Source organism: Stegastes partitus, unplaced genomic scaffold (assembly GCF_000690725.1).
Source record: "Stegastes partitus isolate 25-593 unplaced genomic scaffold, Stegastes_partitus-1.0.2 Scaffold1064, whole genome shotgun sequence".
NCBI classification, from domain to species: domain Eukaryota; kingdom Metazoa; phylum Chordata; class Actinopteri; family Pomacentridae; genus Stegastes; species Stegastes partitus.
The window spans coordinates 210,610-230,457 of record NW_007578795.1 but is presented as its reverse complement, the minus strand read 5'-3'; the positions used below and the strand labels follow the sequence as shown (position 1 = coordinate 230,457).

The 19,848-nt window shown below is 42.0% G+C and overlaps 1 protein-coding gene and 1 long non-coding RNA gene across 2 annotated transcripts; one reads left to right on the top strand and one right to left on the bottom strand.

Annotated features, from left to right (window-relative positions):
• Window positions 1-610: 610 nt before the first annotated feature.
• LOC103367582 (uncharacterized) lies at window positions 611-3,627 on the top strand. Its single transcript, XR_520732.1, has 2 exons — window positions 611-1,135; window positions 1,198-3,627. It is a non-coding gene; the product is annotated as an uncharacterized LOC103367582 (long non-coding RNA).
• Window positions 3,628-5,031: 1,404 nt separating this feature from the next.
• On the bottom strand, window positions 5,032-19,398 carry pdik1l (PDLIM1 interacting kinase 1 like). The gene is made up of 3 exons (XM_008295663.1): window positions 19,293-19,398; window positions 13,928-14,223; window positions 5,032-7,059 (listed from the first exon to the last, which is right to left on the bottom strand). Exons 2-3 carry the CDS (start codon window positions 14,210-14,212, stop codon window positions 6,319-6,321), a joined length of 1,026 nt encoding a protein of 341 aa, XP_008293885.1. The 5' UTR covers window positions 14,213-14,223; window positions 19,293-19,398; the 3' UTR covers window positions 5,032-6,318.
• Window positions 19,399-19,848: the final 450 nt, after the last annotated feature.

Sequence of the window (19,848 nt, the reverse complement as noted above, 5' to 3'; positions counted from 1 at the left end):
GAAGTTGCTGAAATTTCCCAGATCGACTGTCCTCCATGTCTTACAGTGATGATGGACTGTCATTTCTTTTTACTGAGTTGAGTGGTTCTTGCCATACTATGGATTACAACAGCAGTCAAATATGGCTGTCTACTGTGTACTAACCCCACCTCTGCACAACACAGCTGATGGTCTCAAACACATTAAGACGGCAAATAATTCCACAAATTGACTCTTGACAAGGCACATCTGTTCATGTAAAACCATTCCAGAGACCACCTCTTGAAGCTGACAGAGAATGCCAAGAGTGAGCACAGCTGTCATCAAAGCAAAAGGGGGCGACTTTAATATCAATAAATGTAATCCAAAATATATTCTGGTTTGAATGAGAAGGTGTGTCCAGACTTCTTACTGGTACTGTAGGTAGGATGAAGGTCAACTTTTGCATGACTTCATTAAATATACTGAGGCTACAGTACATTAAAGAAAACAGTATTCTGAGGGGGTCAGCTGTGAACTTTCATATTTGATTCATTTCATGTGCCATGACCCAGGAGAAAGTGATCGGTTACAAACTCATTGTACATGCTCCACTTTTTAACGCCATTCAATTATTTCAGCAGCGTTTTGTTTGTTTGGTTTTTTATTAAATTCCATCAATTCAACAGTGATTGACAGGTGTTCACTCCACGTCTGATAAACTTCATTTAATCTCTTCAAAATATCTTACAATGACAAAGCAAAAATTGTTCATATAAAAGTGTGAGCGCAGAAGTTTGCCTGGCTGTGAGCTCAGGTGTGTTATTTGACAGGAGTGTGTTCTTCATCTGACACAGGACATGTGAAGTGTAGCCCTGATCCAGGACTCACAGGACCAACATTTCAGTCACTAAGCAGGGCAAAGAAGTGGTTTTGAGAAAGAAGGCTGTTGGAAAAGACAAACTTAGTGTCAAGCAGGTTAAAAACAAAGATTTTTGCCACAGCAAGAAACAGCTCTTCCATTACAGCTACTACAAAACAGACTGCCCAGACGCCAGCTAGTGTAACAGATATCACAATGCACTGCCGTATTATACATGAACCGTGTCCCAGAGCCGTGACTCTTTGTTGCATTAGACTGGCGCTTACATTCCAAAGAAGTAATACAGTTATCGTCGTGTAAAGTCTTTCAGGCTGTGAGTCGCTCCTGTTTCCTCTGAGGATTGCATTTTGGGGTAGTTGTATCCACTACATGCATACTCAGAAATTAAGTGTATATACAGACAGCTGACAAAATAAAGGAAAAACCAACATAAATGTCTCAGTAAGGTGTTGGACCACCAGAACAGTTTTACTGCTCGTTGGCATTGATTCTCCAAATGTCAGGAACTCTACTGGACGGATAGGGAACCGTCCTGTTCCCTCATTTGGTGTTTTGATGATGGTGATGGAGTTGAGCTGAAGTCTGGTGACTATGAAGGCTGTAGCATGATTTACATTATTTTCATTATTCCCCTTGTGCCCTGTGGATGGAGGCACCGTCATCCTGGAAGAGAACATTTACATCAGGACAGAAATGTTTCATCCAAACTGAGGGGATCAATCAGAACAGTTTTGTACCGATGAGCAGTGACTGTTCCCTCTGAGGGAACCATGTCAGCAAAACGTCCCCCAAGGGACAAGGGCTCAGGTTTTTCCATTAATTTGACAACAGTCTATAATAAATATTCATATTTATTATGGGAATATACTTCTTTCACTCACTTTTGTGGGAAATTCATGTCATATTGGAGATATCATAATTATGAGAACTCGTATACGGCAAACGTTAATATTCTCACACCAACACTTTTTTTTTTTTTTAAACCAAAAAAAGACCAACAGTTGGGAAGCATTTTGCACCGAAAGTTGACACAACAGTTAAAAACTAGTGTTATGCTGGAACAAAGTTGCTGCTGCACTGCTATCTTAAAATGGGTAACAACACGAGGCTGTGGGCTTTCAAATGATGCAAGTTTGTCAAATTGGATTTCGAACGGTGCGATACCATTTAAAAAACAGCAGCAGAATTTCCACTCAGCCTATATTCAGGCCAGTGAATGTGACGGAGATAGACTCAGGCTGTGTCCACTTGGAAGGCGTATTAGCAGCTCTGTCTGTTGACATTAGAGGTGTTCAGAAGCGGCACTGAGCTGTAGGGAACCCAGGAAGTACTCAGAGACCAACACCTGATCTCTGCAGCTCCATAAGATGTGAAATGGAACAATTAACTATTACACATTATTACATATTGTACATTAATGGGTGTATTGCGCAAGTAAAACATGAGCAGACAGTTGGTTAAAATAGCAGCTTATCTGTCAGACACGCGAGATAGACGATTGAAGAACACAGCTACCTCTGACCTTATCTCCATCGTGACTTGCATCTTGTAGGTGAACGCTCACTAGTTATTAATATTGAAACCTTTATTATCTATACCATCCATCCTCTGCGATGGGGACACAGTATTTGTATGTAAATGCGATACAGTGACTTCTCTTTGCTGGCAGCACTGAGCGTACTCTTGGTTTTTTTTCATTTGTAACCATCTGGTTTCCATCACTCTTCTAAGCACAGCTCAGTGACTGACATGTCAGAGATAGCAAAGCAGTACACTGGTACATCACATGATGGTCCTGAATCAGGGCTTTGTAAAGTGGTGTATTTGACTGATGACCAAATATTCCAAAGGAGACGGTTCCTTTTCCAGATGGCTCCGCTACCAGACAGAATGGAGCTGACCCACGTCGTATACCAGCTTTTGCTTACACAAAATCACAAACAATAGGCCAATGACAAACATACAATTATCACTAGCACACCAACTGTATTAACCTGTAAGTATATCACATCTTTCCAGTGATTGAAGGAAACTGATGCTGAATCGAGAGCTGAAAAAACTGAGGCCATCACAGCAATTTACATGTCAAACAATCAGGCTCTTGAAAACAGAGCACATCCAGTCAAATGTACATCAGCCTGTTCATCCCCTGTTGATCCTATACAGTATTTACACATGTGCAAAGGAATTTAATACAACAAATCAGAGGGAGAAGTCTCCAGACCCCAGACCTAGCATTTGTTTGGCAAATGTCTCAAACCTCACAGGAAGCAAAGTGCCTTCCTCCTCCTCATCCTCCCCCTCGTCTAGTAGGGTAGAAGCAAGAAATTTGGCCGGAAATGACTCTACCCATCATCCTCTGCTCTGCTTCGAGCTCTGAGGATATGGGTGGCCTACTTTGAGTCCAAGGTTTGCTGCTCGCGTACAGAAAGCAACATTCTTGAAGCGACATTGTCCGAAGCAGCGCAAGAAGTCCTGCAGTAAAGACAGGCGCTGTAATACTGATTTAGTGGTATTGCTATTCCTACCAAAGCACAGCGCTACGGGTTCATCCAACGCCATGCAGCTCAACCACAGCTTCTGCCAATTCTGTGTTTGAGTGCAATATCAGTGAGGCCACTCTAGTGTCAAAAAAGAAAGTGAAGGCAAATCTCAATTGCATCATGACAGGAAATCAAACTATTACAGCTACAGGGGGGAATTAAAGGCCATCTCGCAGATAAATGTTGGCAACAAGTCAAGGGAAATTTGATTTTCTGCCAGCTTAAGAGCAGAGAGGCAGCCAAGATTGTTTGGTTTTTATTGGGTTCTTGTAAAAATTTGTAAAAGTGCACACATTATGTATGACCTGAAAGGCAAAAGGGGTCCCGAGCATGATCCTCTGCCAAGTGCTGAAACAACTTAATAGGCTTAGAATTAGCCTGTCGGAAGCATGAAGAAAGGGATTACTGTAAGATTCAGAGCCAAAGGAAACGAGGAGCAGTGACACAGTGAGAGGAGATCAAGCTAAACACAACAGTATTATGTGTCAAAGAAAACAGAAAAAGCAGAGTTCCTCTGGCTGGTAGAGGATGGCGTGTGCTGATGTCTTCCCTCACTTCTTTCCTGAAGGTGAGAGGTACTGCATGCATAAGTAAGGACCGCTGGCTGACATTGTGTTCAGCCTGGTAAACAAATACCAACGCAGTTATCGCACCCAATCCAGCCTCACGGAGCTTCACCAAATAATACAGTAGGTAGTTAGGAGGAATAAATATAAACAACGAAATAAAAGTGCTTTCACTGAATTCCTCGCCCCTTTTACACATTCAGGTCTGAACGGACTCGCATGTGAATATTCATGTCACTGCTCTTATAATGCCAGCAGTTCCAACTTCACATAATAAATAGATTTTTAGGCAACGCAGGGATTTTTCTGGAGTAGATTTGTTTGCCACGTGTGGGGGAGTCACTCCACAAAGTCCCAGACTGCTTTGTTGTAGTGCGCTCGCTTGTTGGGATTTTCTTATTAAAGGATCATTCTGATTTATTACAACTTTAGCTGCATTTTCATAGTTTTTCTACTGAATATGATTATACTATGTTCACCAAAATAACTGCTGAGACCTGGGAACACAAGACATGCATCGCAGACATTGTGACAGCTATGATTTCAGCCTGCAAAACTGAAGAACACCTGCTAAAAAGCCAAAGCTAGTTTTGTTTGAAATTAAGCGCCGAAAGTTACTACTGAACATTGTGAGTGGTATATCTTCCACTGCTATCACTGTAACCCATGGTCATCTCAGGTCTGAATAAACAGCCTGCACTGGGCACCCACACTAAAAAACCTAGTAGTGCTTTCATATCACTTTCAACATGGAGCCAGTATGAATGAATGCAGTCACATTGAGAAGGACTGCAGTGTGACGATATCATCTTGGGCTGTGGAAAACACTGATGGATATTTTCTCAGGATTTTCTGAAAATAGACCAAAAAAACCCACAGATTAATCAACAATGTCAATATGTTCTAGTTGCAGCCCTAGCATGGATGGATAGGGAGGCTTGCACACAGTCTGACATAATTACATTTTTATGTGTAGCTATCTGCCAGACCAAGGACAACCAGGATAACCAGGACAACCAGGATAACCAGGATAACCAGGACAACCAGGATAACCAGGATAACCAGGACAACCAGGACAACCAGGATAACCAGTATAACCAGGACAGCCAGGATAACCAGGATAACCAGGCAGCATTACTACACTGTAAGGATCTCATACAGTGTATTAAACTGTCTGTATTGTCTAGTCGTGGGTGTTCGATGCTCCCTCCATAACAGTCTGTCAGGTCTGAATAAAGCCAGAAGGCACATTAATATAAAAGTCATCCTTGTTTGAACTCACTTTAGGACTTGAAATGTTACGTATGTCCGAAAGGGGCTTTAATGAATACAGTGACAACTATGAAACTGAGAACCCACTTGTAATAAACCTGAATGATCCTTTTAGTCTCTCTGCCTTACTGACAGTGAGGTTATTAAAATTAAGAGTTTTGTGTTTAAGGCTCCACATAAATAAATAACCATGTTAGGGGTTAGTCTGGGACCGCTCAACTTATCTTGAAATTTGCAATGAAAACAACAACCACAAGCACCGGAAACGTGGTTAAAATGACCTCAACCCACAAAGCCAATAAAACAGGCCAAAGGAGGGGAGGGGGGGCAAAGCACCAAAGTTTGGTCGGTTTCCTTCTTCAAGACAACAGAACAAAACTGACCTTGACAGTAGACATTTGTCTACAAATACCATCATGCTGTATATTTTTATTACCTGAGCATTTAGGGCATATCTGCAATTTATTCCATAATAGACTCAAATCTTGATGCAAATATTGTAAATATTAATGCTGGTGGTCAAGACCATGCTGAAGTGAGTTTTTACGTCAGGTTTTGCCAAAGTCACAAACGGCTTCAAAACATTCCACACATCGAGGTGATTGGGTTTTAGTATCGGCCCTTTGGATAAATGTAGATCACAGGATAATGTCTCATATTGCATTGAGTAACAATTAGCACCGAGTTCAAGATGGTATTTGGAGACAAGCTGTTTGGCTGTCACTCTGACTTTCCCTTCTAATTGAACGCAGGACTTCGAGGGTCATTTTGCTCTTCCATCACGCTCAAGTGATTGTGTAAGGAGGAAGTGGAAGCTGTGATGTGATTAGCCTGAGACTAAACTGCAGTTTGGAGCAGCAGCAGTGGTGGGTGTCACATCTCTCCCCTTCAATATAAAGACACAGCAAGTAGAAGACTGTATGTGCTTGGACAGTGGATGAAGTTTAAGCCACAATACAAACAATGACTATTCTAGTTATTGTTCCCTAGTTTAAAACAATAATCCCCCGTTACGTGACCCTCTGGGATAACAGTAGCTGATGAAATGTGTACATGTGCTTGATGGGCGGAGTCTGTGATGCTGCTTGCTCATCCATCACGTGTCCCAGTCCAGCTCTCTGCAAGCAATACGGACCAGTCTGAGCTCCAGTTCAAAGGCGTCGGGCCGTTCCTGAGGGTTGGCCGACAGCATCTCCCTGATCAGCTGCTTCATGTGGCTGTTCATGCTCTTTTTCCTGGCGGGGATCAGCAGCTCCATCTTTGGGTTTTCTAACAGGGCCTCTCCTAAGGGTACAATCTCTGAGCCCTGCTGCACATAGCTCCCCAGCAGCTCCTTCTGAGTCTCCACATCAACAAAGGTGATGCGCTCGACCATGGCCCAGATTATCACCCCCAGGGCGAAGATATCTGCCTTGGCCGTGTAGTGGCCCTCCCAGACCTCCGGGGCCATGTAGAAGTCCGTCCCACAAGCTGTGGACAGGAAGCACTTGTTCACGCTGGCCGGCTCCTCAGGGTTGAGGCCAGAGGTTGAGCAGACCTTGCTTAAGCCGAAGTCGGCCACTTTGAGAGTTGGCTCAGATGAGCCGGCTGGCGTGCAGGCCTGGGAGATGAGGATGTTGTCTGGTTTGAGGTCACGGTGTATGATCTGGTTGCGGTGCAGGAAGGCCAGGGCGCTGCCCAGCTGCAGCATGAAACTGGTGTTGGTCTTGCGGCTGGGCTTACGGGACAGCAGGTATGCATTCATGTCGCCCCCGTCACAGAAGTCCATGACGAACCACAAGTAGTAGGCACAGCACGGGTCGAAGGTGATCTCCCCCTTCAGAGATGTCTCCACCAGCTGCAGTGCAAACACAGAAGAAAAAGCACATATAAATACACTTTAATACAGTGATGGACCACGGCACAGGTACACCAGCAACTGGCACCAATCCCACCAGCTCCATCAACTCCCCACCAAAACATGAAACAAAACCTTCACATGGGCTTAGCTTTTCAAGGTTGATTAGCTGACATTAGCATATTATATTACAGCCATAGCAGCTAGAGCAAAACAGACAAGGTGCCTGATCCAGAGCCCTCCTGTGTCTGCTCTGCCACCAGCTGAAAGGCAATAGTCACATTAAAAGACATTCTATTCTCAGAAAAAAGATGATGTGATCCTGATTAACATATGAATTAAATTACCTGCAAAGCCAAAATTTAGCCACTGAACAAGCAGTCAGACGCCTGCGTTTACAGGAAATAAACATAAAGCATTACCTCCAATGCCCACAGACTTAATTATTGATATGGTGACAAACAGTTCTGCAATGCAAAGACCTGAAGAACCAAACACGTTGGGTTGCTCTGGCTTTGTATTCAGAGCATGTTTGTCTCCCACCTCCCTTTCTGTGGCCATTCTTTAACTCAAAGCCGCGTGAGAGGCCTCTCATCTTTTATCTTTGCCACCGGAAGTTCATTTAATCTCGCTTTTTGACAGCAGACCACAAACCCATGAGGTTACATCCATCTCTCATTAAATTAAGATTAAATAGAACGTGTTTCTGGAATTTGATAGATGGTGTTTTGTATTAACCAGAGAAAAGCCACCGGTTTGATAATGAACAATGAGAAAAGCAAAAGGCTGCATGGAGACAGTATCAGTCACTCGTTTTAAAAACGTTTGGTGGCAGTCGTACAAAAAACGCTGAACTGGCAAATGTAATACAAGCGCTTTTAAATTTGAAATGATCTTTGAATTGCACTGATTATCAGCTGAGGTGAGACCTATGGATGCGTAGAAATTATTTCACACATATCACCATCTATGACTGAACAAATGCACCAAAACTAATTTTTCTAATCCAGGGGTCAGCAACTCTTTTATACCTCTGCTGCGGCTCCATGTGGCTTTGGAAAATAAATGAGTATTTAATTTAAATGTATTGTTTTCAGCTTGTTAGTTTTTAAAATACAATTCTGAATTGAAGATTATAATAAAATAAAACGTGTTTAATTATTTTTTTTTGTCGCTCAAAATATGCGTCACACCCGCCAGCACACACAGGCTGTGTCCGAAATCACTCCCTATGCCCTACATAGTGCACTATAGTGATCACTATATAGGGAGTAGGGAGTGAGTGGGTGATTTCGGACACAGCCGCACAGTGTCGCCAACTTTGTGACTTTCTCGCTAAATCTGGCGACTTTCCAAATCCTCTTGGCGACTTTTTTTTGTTTTGTTTTTAGTCAAAAGTGACTGGCAACCAATCTAGCGACTCTTTCTGGTGTTTATGGAGATTTTTATGGTGTTTTGGAGACTCTGATGTGAAAACACACATCGTTCTGCAGTTGCTATCGTCAGCCAGTAGTGGGTGCTACTGTGAGCTCCTCCCGTCCTAACAGTCTGGTCAGCAGTCCAGCTGCAGTCAGCAGGCCAACCACATGTCAGTTTTACTTTGCTGCAGGTGGATAATTTCTATTTCATGAATACGAGGAGAACTCAAATAGACATCGAGTATTTTATTTGAAAGCAACCTTCAACCCAGCGTCTTTTTTTTCAGAGTTCAAAATGTTTTTGTTGCAGAAATAAAATTATGTTTTCTATGTGGTAGTTCATTAATTTGATAAATGCAACACACTATAGTTGTTTTTATACATAGCATTAATGTAAAAACGATATATGCTATCTGTGTTATCTTCATTTCAGATGTCAAAAAGGTTTTGTGGCTCCCGGCTTTTTCTTTTCTGTGGGAAACGGGTCCAAATGGATCTTTGAGTGTTGAAGGTTGCCGACCGCTGTTCTGACGACATTCATTCATTACCCGTTTTACTTCCAGAACAAACAGTCAATTCTTTTTTTACAAAAGACATTTATAATTTAATTTCAACAGTTTGATTTTATGACTTCCATACTGAAATCAGATGAACTAAAAGATGAGATAAAGGTAGTAAAACCGTCAGGTGATTAGGGAGCACATCCAGTGTCACTTTAAGATGTGTGCAGTGCTGCCAGTTTGTCTACAGCCTGTGAGAGATGTTCAAATACCAGCTGAAGTTGTTTAAGAGTTAGCTGAAGCATACCGATAAGTTGAACCAGATAAATCATGCATTGAAGCTTCTCGTGTAAACTGCTTCACAAGCAAAACAAATGTTCTCAGTATGTGTAATAGGCAACTCCTAGTGGAAACCCTGTTGTAAACAAATGGCTGCCAGTTGTTGGACATGCCACTAGCCAAGGAATCCACGACCCAAAAAGAATAGATGTAGACTATCCCACAGTTGGTGCGGTCAGATAATTCCGCCCTATTATCATTTGCTTTTCTGTAAGCACGTACTGGAACATTACAAAGCAATGAAAAAGAAAAAAAGAGTGCTGGGATAAAGAGATTCTGGGAAAGTGTCCAATGCAAGCGCTGCAGAAAACTGAACGAACAGTCTGACAATAGGCCTGCGAGTTGCTCACAGGCTATAATCAGGCCTGGGAGCCTGCCGTCAGACAGCAGGGAGGCTCTACAACATGACAGGCTGCAGACAGGTTGACTGGAAAGGGGAGCCCCCAGCCCAACCCCCACCTCAACCTGACAACACATTTATGTGACAGTGGGGCCACAGACAACACAGGCCAACCAGAAACCTCCAGCTCTTCTCCTAACGCACACCAAGCAGCTCACATGCAAATAAATCAGTGCCAGCATTTGCACTGATATCCAGGGCATCCAGAACTGTGCATTTCCAATGCTAATAACTGTAATACGAGTTTACAGAAAAAGCATGAGGCTTGTTGCTGACGAGTCACATTGTGATACTGAAAAAAGTCACAGATCTGTATGTCTAACCTGTTGTATCTACATTGCCACACAAACATGCACTAGGATCAATGCAGCACAACTGTCAGCTGTGGGCAGAAATGGATAGCTCTTATATATTATATCAAATATGTCACAGGATGTTATGATGCACCCTAAATCCAAACAGGCTTCCAATTCATTACAGAAACTCTAAGACACAGCGACTTGAGGCCATCGAGTGCTCTTTGAACACGGTTTTCTACTTCCTCTGAAGTCTGTAATCGTCTCTGTGACTCATGGACAGAAACGTTTGGTCCAGCATTTTGATACCAAAACACTGATGTTCATCAGTTCTGCTTCTGGCATCGCTGGAGAGCAAACAATGCCTGTAAAGAGTGGGCGGGGCAGATCACCTGACAACATTTACGGTTATGTAAGACAGAGAGCAACAATATCAGTTTTTCTTGATTAATAGTGACTTACTTTTATGTAGACAGTAATTAAAAGTCAGAGAGCAGAGGACTGACGTGCAGTAAAGGTTTGGGCAGCCAGGACTCACTACTCGGGGCATTCACACTTAGGCAGTGAGTTTGTTGTGTATTGGGACAGCACATAACTTTATATAACTTTGCAGTTGCCACTAACAATCACTAAAACTGCTTTGTTGGTCTGAAAAAACATTGACTGAAAAGCATGAATTAAAACACAAATGTTCATCAGACTATAAAATAAATAAACATTACTGTCAACATCATTTGGAATAATTGTCTTGTTACACAATAAGGTCAAAGAAAAACTGAACTGCTATGACCATGAAATAACAAACTGACCGATGGGTCTCACCGTGTTTGGAAGAAGAAATGCTGCACTGTTGCACCTCAACAAGGAAGATGCCATTTCTACTGGCCACATCCGTCACAGCACCTGAGCTTGTGACTCAACTGAAATGACCAACAACATCAAAACCAAAGTGTAACGGCTGCATGTCCGGAGCATTAATACATCTTAGAGGTGGCAGTAAATACTGACAGATTTCATGTATTTGTGTATCGTTCTCATTAGGAAAGATCAGAGCGCAGAAACACTCACAGAGAAGCTCCTCATTTCAGTCGGCGGTGGCGTCACTTTGGCTAAAATGAGCGACATTAGCAGCTCATATCAGTTGTTGTCAATTAACGTTAAATTTAACGAGTAACTTGATGAAAAGTCAAAATGTGTCAGTATTAAAGTTCTAGAACTGGGCCCACAAAAAGCAGAATATTTTGGGCCCAGGGTTTTTAATGCTGTAGGATTGTTTGACCCACAAAACACAACAGTGATGTTTTCATTTTATTTCTGACCACGTCTGTTCAGTGTTCTAACGCATACATCAGCAGCCTGCACAGCTGCACGTTCTGTTCTGGTTTCATTTTGGATGTCGTTACACTTTTATCTTGTATGAAACGCTTGCGTTCCTAATCACTGTAATTTTCCAGTGCTTGATAGTCTGGTTGCTCCTCCCTGAGCCACACCTGTTCTCTACTAAAAAAAAAAGAAAACTTGGAGGACACAGACTTTAAATCTGGTTGTGAGTCTGCAGAGAAATTTATACACTAAAGACACAACATGTAACTGCCCAAAATCAAATACTTGAAACCATAACAGCAAACCAGTGTACCTGGGACACTGACTTTACCTTTAAGATTTAAAAAAAACAATAATAAAAGTGAGAAACTAACTTTTAATTATTAATATTTTTTATCAGACTAACACTGTCCCATCCACAGTGTTGTTATGTTACTGAACACGACACCGAGCCTCTCCCCTCAGATGAATGTATTCATCTGAAGGGAGAGGTGAGGTTGGGATGCAGATATGTCAGTGCTGACTGAGGAGACCACAGTGTCAGACCGTGACAACCCTGCTTTAACTTATAGCTGTAATCACATGCTTGCATGAGCACAGAATAGATTATTTAAGTTTCACTTCTGTAGCTGCAATGTCTCTTTCACTGACAGTGTTTAAACAAAATGTACACAGAGAGAAAGCTCTGTCTTGTGTGCAGCTCCAACAGTCTTTGTAGTGAAAGACAAGCACTACGCTATAATCAAAGGCTTCAGTGGCACATGCAATTAAATAATGAAGCAAAATCAGCTGACAGCCAGAACTTACAAAGCTATACAGTAAGCAAGCATACACTTCAACTTTTTCCTCAGTCATGTTCAGTCAGTTCCCGACCACGATGACCTCCAAGTCCATGAAGTACACTCAATTCTTATCAATCCATTTAGATATAATCAAATCCATCTAGCAACCCTTAGCACTTAAACAAAGCAACGGCACCAACTGCAGCATCCCTGCACCATACTACCACTGGAAGTAAGGGGTGGGGCAGTAGCAGCCATGTAGTACTGAGGGCATCTTCTTTAGGCTACAACAAAACCCTTCATTTAACAAGTGCACCAGATTAGAAAATGAGTTTTAACATGATACACTTCTGTCTCACTGGTACACTAAAGTCCACTCAGACAGATGTTTTTGTTCTAGGGGAGGTGGGCTGATTCTAAAATGAGGTGTTCTGGTCAGTGTCCAGTGTGTATGTGAGGTATTATTCACCTCCTCTCCAGTCATAATTACAGGCTAAATTATCCTGTTTTCAGCAAAATCACTTCTTCTATAATTTAAATCTTGCCCAGGGGCACATCCTTGTATTTCAAACTTTTGCTCAGCATTTAATCAGCTTGGTGTTTAATTCTACTTTAATGTGGAAATGGAGGGAGTGGAAAGTGTTTAAGCAAAGGCATGACAACATGGTAGCACCACTGGATATAGAATAGATGGATGTAACCAGTCATGTCAACCACTAGTTTGTGGATGACTGTTTTGAAGTCAAATAACGGCTGGATCTGACTGACTGAGAATTATGGGACTACTTTGGTAAATGGCCTGCACTCTTGTAGCTCCTTTCTAACTCAGTGGTACTCAGAGTGCTTTACAACATGTTTCTCATTCGCCATTTTACACACACACACACACACACACACACATTCATACACAATGGTGACAGAGCTGCCATGCAAGCTGCCTGCCTGACATTTGGAGAAACTTTGGGTTCGGTGTCGTGCCCACGGACACTTGGACTGTGGAGGGGCGGGGCATCAAACCTCTTGATTAGAGGAGAACCTGCTCTACCATCTGAGCCACTGCCACCCGTGCACAGCCAAATGGTAACAACAAGGTGTCCCTACATTAAAACACACCCTGTTTTATTCTCTATTTACCTGTAAATGGCACCATAATTTACTTGTAAGTAGTCTTGGAGACCATAAGCACATTATAGAATGTTTAATAAATCAAGTAATAAGTCGGGTCAATTTCTCATTGACTTCTATACAGTCTGACTTCTTGTAACAACCAGAGGAGTCTCCACCTGCTGGCTAAAGCTAGTTAACGTCACGTCTGTATTGACTTCACTTTTTAGACCCAGAGGCTACGCCCATCTTTTATATACAGTCTAGAGTTAGCACCAACACATAATCCCAATCAATACAAAGATGGAAAGAAATTAAAGCCACTAGTAGAGCTAAAACCTGTAAGATCGTCAGTTCTCTGTTGTGATGTCAGCTGTAGGTTGTTACTGCTATATTTTGTGCACTAGTACCATTTAAAATATGCTCAACCTGCTATTACTATGTCCTATTTGCACTGTACCCATGGATGTACAGACACATATCACTGGATTACTGTGAAACTGATGAAAACTTGAAAATAATATGATTAGTAGGCAATCTCTAAAATGTCATTTTTTCCCTAAGTGTTTACATGGACATATGTTGATCTGCAGTATTTTGCTCTGTCCTGTCTGTCCTGTTGAATTCCCATAGTCTAACAGACCTTTGTGTAAATCTGCCAGATTACTACTTGGCTCCCCTGTTCCAGTAAATTCTGAATGCTCACCTCGAGATAGAGCGGGGAACTGGAACCATGGTTCATCCTCTGGGCCAGCTGATCCCGCTGCAGAATACACTCCTCCAGGTGGATGACATTCGGGTGCTGGCTCTGGATGCTGCTCAGGGCCCAGAACTCCCGCAGGGCCAGCTCCACATTCTCCGGAGAGTGGCAGCGGATCTTCTTCACTGCCACCCGTGCTCCTGTGCGCTTCACGACTGCTTCATAGACCACGCCGTAACTGCCACGGCCCACCTCCTGGATCAGCTCGTACTTCGGCTGACTGCTTACCATCCTAGTCCTCACTGTGGAGAAACAACATGGGTGTTAATCTCATCTTGTATAAATGGCTGACTTGGCATGATGTGACTCTAAAGCCATGCAATAAAAAAAAAGCTTACAATAGTCATTAGACCCCCCAAAAATAATATTTGGGTTGAAATGTTAACTCCACATGGCAACAACATTTGACACGGGCGTTTATATTGTTGTTCAGTGTATTGATCCATGTTTTGAGTAAACCTGTCCCTTTCACTTCATACAGGGACTTTGCCTCCAGGGCGGGGCAATTAATAAAATATGATTATGAAGTGACATTTTGACTTTCACAGTGGCCCAGTTTTTCATCTTGACATGCTGGACAAAATTTTTCACAAAGGCAGTCAGCCTAACCTCAATGCACTGGAGCTGCCTTAACTTGGCTTTAACAATGAATCCAAGCGCACCTTGTTAACAAACAACCTGTCAGTGGTAGAACAAACAGAGGCCATGTCATCATTTGGAAAAGCTTTAGTAAATATGATATAGAACAGAATGAAGCTATATGCAAATACTGCAAGAAAAAAAAGTGCTGCTCTAATTGGAAATACAACAAACATCAACATCTGAAGCACAACGTATGACAAAAGTAGTGAATATACATCAAACAAAGACAATGGAAGAAAATCACAGATCTTACTTTTCCTACACAGCAAAAACAAATCTGATGAGCATCTTTGACAGAACATTTATTTCAGCAAATGCTTAACGTTGCTCTAAAAATGTGAATATGACTTAAGAAGATTCCTTCCAGAGATCGTTAGAAAGAACAAAATCATATATTCTGCTTTAAAAAGAAGCATTCCTATTGAATGTTTAATGAATTAAGGTTTTGTACAGAAGTGTATTTAAAAATAATCATTAAATCAATCATTACTGACCAAATAGATCTCCGTGATAGTGAAACGACCAGAGTGTCATCGAAGCTGATTAATCAGTCCAGCACCTTTTTTGTCAATAGCTTGGCCATCATGTATATTTATTATTATTCATCATATGTACTGATTATACTCACATCCTTTTGCTTAAAGCAACATTTCCAATGCTCGACTTTAATAGTGTAATATTTGTACTTTTATTCAAGCACAGGACCTGCATACTTCCTCCGACCACAGCTCGTCTCTGTCAATCAAGGTAAACAAAAACGTAATAATTATATGAATTACTCCACCATGTTGTTTAACCTGTTCGGTTAGCACAGCCACAAGCTGACTGCACATCCTGTTTAAAGAAGGCGGTGATGTGGACTGCTGGGTCTGTTGTGGGAAGTGAGTCTCTCCTGGTGTGAGAGTGAAGTAGCAGCACATTGCTGTAGTGTTGCACGCTCCTATAAAAGCATCCAAACCCTGCCATTAAAAGCTACACTATTCCCCTTTTTATTAGTATGGGTACTTATTAAAGAATGACGGTGTTTTAATAGAAGCCGTATTTCCTGTAGTGTGTGCAGCGCTCTGCCTCCACTCCCTGTAGGAGGAGTGGGTGTGCCAACTACGTCTGACTTTACGCAAAGCACATTACAATACTGGAGCAAGTTGTCGCCACTTTGTCGAAAAAGTAGACGCACACAGCCAAATATGCCATTAGTTCACCTACAGCAGACAGTCTAGCAAAGCCCACAGTCACCACGAAGCCTTTACAGTCTGCAAATCAACAACGCTGGCTATAAATCCATCCATCATCAGTAGCTGGAGCCGATCCCAGCCGACTCAGGAGACACCCTGGACGGGTTGCCAGTCTATCGCAGGCCTACACAGAGAGACAAACAGGCACACTCCGTGCTACGGACAATTTAGAATCACCAATTAACCCTCAGCGTGTTTCTGGACTGTGGGAGGAAGCTGGTGAGGACCCACGCTGCACGGGGAGAACATGGAGACTCCACGCAGACAGATCCCAGACGTACTAACCAGGATGCGAAACAGGGATCTTCTAGCTGTAAGGCAACGGTGCTAACCACTGAGCCACCGTGCAGCCCACCTGGCTATAAATGATCAACTAAAGTGTAATGAAATGCTTCATAGCACAAACATTGTGGTTTCTTTTCAGGTTTCTTAAACATTTTGGGGTTTATCTTGGCTACTTCCCTGTAATGATAGAGGAATCCAATCTAATCCTTGTTGAGCATGTTGTGGTGGTATTTGTTACACTAAACTGATTGTTAAGAGACAATCACACAGTTTCTCCTGTTTACCTGGAAATCACGCAGTTCAACAATGGCTGCATAAGTTCACTAGAAATAACGCCAGTCTCATGATTAATTCAGACAAATGCGTCAGGAGATGGAAGACATGCAGACATTCAACTTGCATGTCTAATGGTGCAGATTGATATCATTAGATGTGCGATAGATGTTTGAAGTACATTTCAAGAATGGCACAAAATATCAGCGTTATGTCGCTGCCTTGTTTGGGTATCTAAAACAAGCGTGAATGAAATTTGTTTATTATTTTGTTGATAAGCAGAATTTATTTAGTTTTCTTTACATTTTAGTTTGCTGAACATGTCGTTGCTTTCTGGAAACTGGACAGCGACGCCTATGAGCCTCTAAGCTCAAGCTAATATGTGGCCTCTGCAGTCTGAGATAGCCTAATCAAGTGGGACGCTTCCAAAGTTTTTGTGTTTTTAACAGAAAATTCCCCTTTCTAAAACGAGGTGGGTTACCATCCACTGGCCGTATATAAACATGAACAACATGACTGCTCCTAGAAGTGAAGTCAATATATCTTGAAAATGGAAACTACAAGCTGTTGCTTTGTGTCATCGGACTCGAGGTACTACCTCCTGCTCAGTCCTACGCCAAGTTTTGAACTCAACCAAACTATTGGGAAAAGCTAAGGATGAGTAGCTAGCTAGTTACATAGCTGGCATTTTCGAATTATATTTAACTATGAAAATTATATAGCAAGGATCCATGGCAGCCCAAGACAGGACTGCAGTGGTCGTGCTTACATGGCGTTGAAGGAGGTGGACACTCAATACCATGTCTCCACTCCCAGTTGAGTCTGCTTGCAAATAGCATCACCAGCACCAGATTGCCCATGCTCAAGGTCTTTTGGATTTACCTTTGTCCACTGGTAGGAAGTGGTGGCACATCAGCCATCTTTATTTACACCCTGTGGTATAGTCTTACTCGCAGCTGCAGGTTTTGTTCTAATAGTGACGATTACAGTGGCCAAAACACAAATGGATTCTGAAGTACTGCAAAAAGACAGACTAGATAAACAATTAAAACCTGTCCTGTAAGATAAACAAAACCCTTAGCTGTCATTAACAGTGACTTCTTTTTGATTGCTCCCCAGCAGTGCCCACTTGATGAGCATGCTGGTGCGAGAAGGTGGGTGGTGCTGTGATAGATAACGGACGTGTGCTCTGGTTCCCTGAAGTGTAAGCACATTTCTCAGCATCCTTTGCCGTTTCTCTTCTTATCACTCCAATACACTGGCAGATGACATATATAATGTGAAAACAGCAGTTATGAATCTCTCAGCCATTGAAATCACAAAATAAAGGACCACATATCAGCCCTGCTCACAATACGGCATGTCCAAGGTGACCACCACACAATCAGACTATCTATTAAAGCAACAAAAGCTACCACTGTGGACACCACATCTCACAAACTGGTTTCTGTTACAGTGTTATTATGTGACAAGGGTGAGATGTTCACGGTTGCATGTCCCTGCATACAGCGTGCTCGTCCTCCAATATGCAGTGCATTCCACAAACTGATGCATGTAACGCACAGCTGTTCACACTAAAAACAACAAGTACATAATATATACCAAACTAGTGGATCTCCAAGTGTCCTATAAGTCCCACTCATTCATAGAATCCTCACTCACCTGTCAAAGCACAACACAGCTGCTCTCTCTTTTACTGATCAAGGTCTTAATGAGGTTTCTAACAATTAGGTGCAAAGAATACAAATATGAGGCATTTTTAAAAAGCAAAAGTACATTTTAAGAGAAACTTGAGCCACGTGTCAAATTATTTTAAATCACATTTAATAGTCCAAAACAATTCAGAAAACATTCTACTTGAAGAAGTGGAAATTGAAACTGTGATCGTTTTGCTTCTTAAAATAAAAGATTCGATTAAAAATAAAAATTAAAAAAAGGGAATTGTACATTAAATTTGCTGACAGTTAATTATTTAAATATAATTTCAGCATTTGACCTTAAATGAAAATCACTGTTTCACAAATTCACTGTGTATTTGCATTAAGGAACAGAACTGTAATGATAATAATATAAAAACCTATTCCAGTGTTATTTTAATACATATGACCATTTAAATGAGAATTTAAAAACATTGAGTCGGATTTGGAACAAAATATAAGTAAGTTGTGCATTAACTGTTTACCTGCCAAACTGGAAACCACTGGACACTGACAACGTTACACACCTGCCAGTATATTCAATGGACTAGCCAGAAAACTTAAATTAAATGGTAAGAGACGTGATGCTGTGACATTGGGAGATGACAAATATCTCCGAAAAGTCTGCAACAAAAAGCTGCGTCCCAGACATAAAGACTGATAGCCAGCATGCTAACGGGCTAATTAACGTCCACTGGGCTGATTGGCTAAGAGGCTAACAGCTCTGTGGCCTGGACACCGTCAGCTAACGATGTTGTTGGTTAGCTAACGTTAGCTAATCACGTTAACAGCAGCTAACAAAGAGTCCAGCTATCGCCTCCACCATCGACACATACGTCGGCATCCAGCTTACATAATTTAAATCTAAAACAAGTTCACTGCTCTCAAACTGCACCAGCGGCGGGGCACGGAGGAGGCACGCGTGGTAAGTACAAGGTATTGACAGTTTATTGTCCTGTGTGTGCGTGTGCGAGAGTACGTGTGTGTATACGTGTATGTGTGCGTGTGCGTATGTGTGTGTGTGTGTGTGTGTGTGTGTGTGTGTGTGCCATCAAGAAATCAGCCCCAAAACACACACACACACCTGCAAGCCAAGTAGCCACAGCAGACAAGACAATAGTGTGAATGTGTCGGAGGCTGCACTTGTTAGCCCGCAGGCTGTCATGATATCAGGCTCACCTTTGAATCGCTTCTCAGGGGTTCATTTGTTGTCTTCCTCACTCTCCCTGGCAGCCATTACCGCCGCACACGTTCTGCTCTACAGTCACACCGACGAGCTTCAGTCAAACACTGGACGTGAGCGCGTGCAGCTGCTGCGCAGCGGCGGACAGAGGGGAGCGACTTCCGGCGAGACGTTTCAAAATAAAGTCCCCCCAAAAAAGAGGGACGTGTTTAAACAAATGTGCAGCCATGTAGCACCTGGGCATATCAGTGATCCATATAAAACTATAGCTCTATAAACTGTGTGATATTCCAGTGGAGTCAATATCTGAAACTTTAATTCTATTAAAAGTGTCGATAACAAAATTTAACATAATGTATTAGTTAAGCCTCAACACAGATCATTAGGAGCTTCCATTAATAAAGGACTTACATCCTCCCATTGCACTGTTTTTTGTAAGTTGCTGTCTAACTATTTTAAACAAAATACATACAGATAAACAAAACTGATCACCCAAGTCGTTGATATAATACACTTGCAAAAGTCTCATTCGACCAAACAGAGGTGTAATTT

What these genes read in the sequence shown, in the direction of transcription:
- pdik1l (XM_008295663.1), bottom strand. Translation starts at nt 14,212, where the DNA reads ATGGTAAGCAGTCAGCCGAAGTACGAGCTGATCCAGGAGGTGGGCCGT. An exon ending in GTTCCCCGCTCTATCTCGAG is followed by an intron (nt 7,060 to 13,927) that starts GTGAGCATTCAG and finishes TTTGCACTGCAG; the next exon opens with CTGGTGGAGACATCTCTGAA.